This window comes from Lonchura striata, chromosome 13 (genome assembly GCF_050655825.1).
Source record: "Lonchura striata isolate lonStrDom1 chromosome 13, ASM5065582v1, whole genome shotgun sequence".
NCBI lineage: Eukaryota > Metazoa > Chordata > Aves > Passeriformes > Estrildidae > Lonchura > Lonchura striata.
Window position 1 is genome coordinate 97,838 of NC_140715.1, and position 4,752 is coordinate 102,589.

A 4,752-nucleotide genomic window follows, 5' to 3' on the forward strand; every position below is an offset into this window, starting at 1 on the left:
ACTTTCAATATTAGGACAGGTTGTCCTCAGGACAAGTTTTCTCCTGAGCTAGCAGATGGGCACAGAGAGAAGGAAAGGCCCCTGTAATCCAGGAGGAAGCAGCTGCTGACCTGCTGAGCCACTCAGATGCTCACAGGTGGATGGGATGGGATGGAATCCATCCTAGTAGAATGAGGGAGCTGGTGGATGAGCTCCCCAAGCTGCTCCCCATCATTTAGCATCAGTCCTGGCTCACCAGGGAGGTCCCAGAGCACTGGAGGGGCCAGTGTGAGCCCATCCCCAAGAAGGGCTGGAAGGAGGATCTGGGGAACTCCAGGCCTGTCAGCCTGACTTCGGTGCCCGGGAACAGATCACCTTGAGTGCCACCACAGGGCACCCACAGGATGGCCGAGGGGTCAGAGACAGCCAGTGTGGATTTAAGAGGGGCAGGTCCTGCCTGAACAACCTGATCTCCTTTTATAACCAGGTGACCCACCTGTGGATGTGGGAAAGGCTGTGGATGTGTCCATCTGGATTTCAGCAAAGCCTTGGACACTGTTTCTGACAGCATTCCCTGGAAAAGCAGCAGCCCACGGCTTGGGCAGGTTCCCTCCTGGCTGGGAGATGGAAGAGCTGGCTGGAGGCTGGGCCCAGAGAGGGGTGGGGATGGTGCTGCACCCAGCTGGTGTCCAGTCCCTGCTGCTGTCCCCCAGGGATCTGTGTTGGGCCCAGTCCTGTTTAACATCTTCACTGGTGATCTGGGTGAGGGGATCGAGCCCAACATCCCCAAATTTGGAGATGACACCAAGCTGGGTGTTAGTGTGGATCTGCTGGAGGGCAGGACAAGAAGACAGCCTTCAGCTGCAGCAGGGGAGGTTTAGGCTGGACAAGAGGAAGAAGTTCTTCACAGAAAGGGTGAGTGGGCATTAGAATGGGCAGGCCAGGGGGGACGTGGCAGAGTCACTGTCCCTCTCCAGTGGCACTCAGTGGCATGGTCTGGGTGACAAGGCGGTATTAGGGCATTGGTTGGACTTGATGATCTCAAAGGTCTTTTCCAGCCTATTTGATTCTGTCATTGTATGATGATTGGGACACTCTGGGGTCATTGTGACACTGCAGGGCCTCGTGGAACTAAGAGGACCATGGTGACACTGTGCAGCCCCATAGAACCAGGGCTCCATTGAGTGCTCTGGGGCCAAATGGAACCAGGGAGTCCCTGTGACACTGGGTCCTGGTGGAACCACAGAGGCCATTGTGACACTGCAGGGCCTCGTGTGACCAAGGGGTTTCACCCCTGTGACACTGCCAAACCAAGGAGAGCATTGGGAGAGTCCAGGGCCCAGTGGAACCAAGGGGCCCTTCTGACACTGCAGGGCCTCATGGAACCAAGGGGACATTGTGACAATGCAGGACCTTGTGTAACCAAGGGGCCACTGTGACACTCTGGGGCCTCAAGGAATCTGGAGCGCTGTTGTGACACTGTGTGGCCTCGTGGAAACAAGGAGTCCATTGTGACACTGAGGGGACTTGTGGAAGCACAGAGAGCACTGTGACAGTGTGGGACCTCATGTGACCATGGGGCCTTTGTGACACCCTGGGGCCCCATGGAACCAAGGGGCCACTGTGAAACTGCGGCACCAAAGAGAACATTGTGACACTGTGGCGCCCCATGGAACCAAGGAGTCCATTGTCACATTTTGGGGCCCCATGGAACCAAGGACAATTTTGCAGATGACACCAAGCTGGATGTGAGTGTGGATCTGCTGGAGGGCAGGACGGCTCTGCACAGGGCCCTGGACAGGCTGGATCCAGGGCCCAAACCCAACAAGGTGAGGTTTAACAAGTCCAAGTGCCAGGTCCTGCACTTTGGCCACAACAACACTTGCAGTGCTACAGGCTGGGGACAAAGTGGCTGGACAGCAGCCAGGCAGAAAGGGACCTGCAGGGACTGATGGACAGCAGGCTGGACATGAGCCAGCTGTGTGCCCAGGTGGCCAAGAAGGCCAATGGCTCCTGGCCTGGATCAGGAATGATGTGGCCAGCAGGACCAGAGCGGCTGTGCCAGCACAGAACTGCCCCCTGCTCTGCACAGAGACATTGCTGCTGCAGCTCCAGAGGAGGCAACAAAAGGGGCATCTCTGCAGAAAACTCTGATTGGACATAATTTAGCTCCTTTAAAACCGCCAAGAGCACAGCCCCTAATTGACACAGTCTGTGGCCACAGGGAAGGTGGAGGTGAACAAAATGAGAAATGGCCCAAACAATGACATTTCTTTGTGGAAAACATTAAAATGTAAAACAAAGAAAAAGAACCTCCAAATGGAAAAGAACAAGAAGTATCAAAGATGACTTTTATTACAAGTGATTTGCAAAAATTGGCCAGGAGTTTAATGTCCCTGGAAGCATCCAGTCATCAGTCTCCACAGTGCAGCCTTGAGCTCCTGGTTCCTCAGGCTGTAGATGAGGGGGTTCAGGGCTGGAGGCACCACCGAGTACAGAACTGACAGGGCCAGATCCAGGGATGGGGAGAAGATGGAGGGGGGCTTCAGGTAGGCAAATGTGGCAGTGCTGAGGAACAGAGAGACCACGGCCAGCTGAGGGAGGCAGGTGGAAAAAGCTTTGTGCCGTCCCTGCTCTGAGGGGATCCTCAGCACGGCCCTGAAGATCTGCACATAGGAGAAAACAATGAACAGAAAACAACACAACGATAAACTGACAATAACCACAGGAACCCAATGTTCTCTGAGGTAGGATTTGGAGCAGGAGAGCTTGAGGATCTGGGGAACCTCACAGAAGAACTGGTCCAGGTCATTGCCCTGGCACAGGGGCAGGGAAAATGTATTGGCTGTGTGCAGCAGAGCATTGAGAAAGGCACTGGCCCAGGCAGCTGCTGCCATGTGGGCACAAGCTCTGCTGCCCAGGAGGGTCCCGTAGTGCAAGGGTTTGCAGATGGACACGTAGCGGTCGTAGCACATGATGGTCAGGAGGAAATACTCTGCTGAGATGAAGATCAGAAGGAAAAAGAGCTGAGCGGCACATCCTATGTAGGAGATTGTGGTGGTGTCCCAGAGGGAATTGTGCATGGCTTTGGGGACAGTGGTGCAGATGGAGCCCAGGTCGCTGAGGGCCAGGTTGAGCAGGAAGAAGAACATGGGCATGTGCAGGTGGTGGCTGCAGGCTACGGCGCTGATGATGAGGCCATTGCCCAGGAGGGCAGCCAGGGAGATGCCCAGGAAGAGGCAGAAGTGCAGGAGCTGCAGCTGCCGCGTGTCTGCCAGTGCCAGCAGGAGGAAGAGGCTGATGGAGCTGCTGTTGGACATTTGCTCTGGCTGCACATGGGCACCTGTTCATGGAGAAAGGACAGGGACAAGTCAGGAGAGGCTGCTTGGAGCCAAACCTGGGCCATTCCCTGCAGCTTGTCCTGCTGGGACTCACCCACCCTCGTTCCTGCTCTGGGAAAACCTTCACCCAGGTCCCTCCCTGATCTCCGGTTGTGCTGGCTGAGTGTGCCAGGAGCAGCCAGGCCTGTGCATGGGGGCCCTCGAGGAGCCATCCCTGCCCCCCTGCCCTTGGTTTGTGGCCATGTGGCAGAGGGACAAGGCTGGATATTCAGGATTTTTCATGGAAGTTTCTCTTACTGCAGAAAAGCTTGCTAGCATCTGCACTCCCAGGTCTAACGAATGGCAGGAGCTGGTTTAAGGAATTGTTTTCCTACCCACACATCATTCATGGCTCTCTGAGGTCAGAAATCCCCAGCATTCCTGCTGCACTCAGATTTTTACACTGAGAGATGTGAGAGGCAAAGGATTCCCTGTGGCTGAGGGCAGGTGAGGGGCCGCATGGGCTTGTTCCCCCAGCACTGCTCTGTTCAGCCCCCTCTGCTTCCCTGAGCATCTCCCTGGGCCTGGACATCCCCTCCTGAGAGGTGCCTTGTCCCTGCCAGTGCTCACAGAGCCCATCCCACCCTGTGTGGCCTCGGCCCGGCCCTACAGAAACCTGCCTGTGTGCAGGGCCCTGGCTGGGGCAGGCTCTGTGTGCAGCTGGGCAAGGGCAGCTCAGGAGAGCCCTGCTGGGCCCTGCAGAGGTGATGCTGCTGCTGCCCAGGGCTGAGGAGTGGCTGAAGGCCCTTTGGGAGGCTCCCGGCAGAGACACTGACCACCCAAAGTCACAGTTCTGGAGTCTCTGTACATGTTCAAACATTCCTTTGATGATCCTTTCAACTGAGAATGTTCTGTGGTTCTGGGATTACGATTCCTGTTCTGCTTCTCTTATCCCTCTGGTGTCTATAATCAAAAGAGATAAAAAGAATCCTTGCAACAGTGTTAGACCAGTAAAAACCAGACCTTTATTGGAAGATTCCAGGTAGCCCAGGGGCACATCCAGCCCCTGATTTCAACAATTCATTGAGGTTAATTAATTAGGATATCTAACAGGAACATTCAATAGGAGATTCAGTTGCCCCAGTTACATAACCCTGGCTCAATCCATTGGAGTAGGTCTAAAGGCTTCTTTGCCTTCACTTTTTGTTGTGACTGCTCACATTCTGGTCAAAACCTAAAATGCTCTTCTTGTAGGCCTTCTTCCTCATAATAAGACTATACAGTATTTGAGGAATATATTTAGACAGTCAACTTATTCTAGTAAAATCCAAGAGATAGGTAGAAAACATACTAGAGACAGCTAAGGATAACAGTTACATAAGTACAAATTGGTAGTTTAATAGAGCTAATTAAGAGTTTAATAGAGTTATGTAAGGATTATAGATTTATAACT

At 53.8% G+C, this 4,752-nt stretch overlaps 1 protein-coding gene across 1 annotated transcript; it reads right to left on the reverse strand.

The window, feature by feature from the left end:
• Positions 1-1,797: 1,797 nt before the first annotated feature.
• Positions 1,798-4,003, reverse strand: LOC144248458 (olfactory receptor 14J1-like). Its single transcript, XM_085591053.1, has one exon. It carries the CDS (start codon positions 3,297-3,299, stop codon positions 2,367-2,369), a length of 933 nt encoding a protein of 310 aa, XP_085447179.1. The 5' UTR covers positions 3,300-4,003; the 3' UTR covers positions 1,798-2,366.
• Positions 4,004-4,752: the final 749 nt, after the last annotated feature.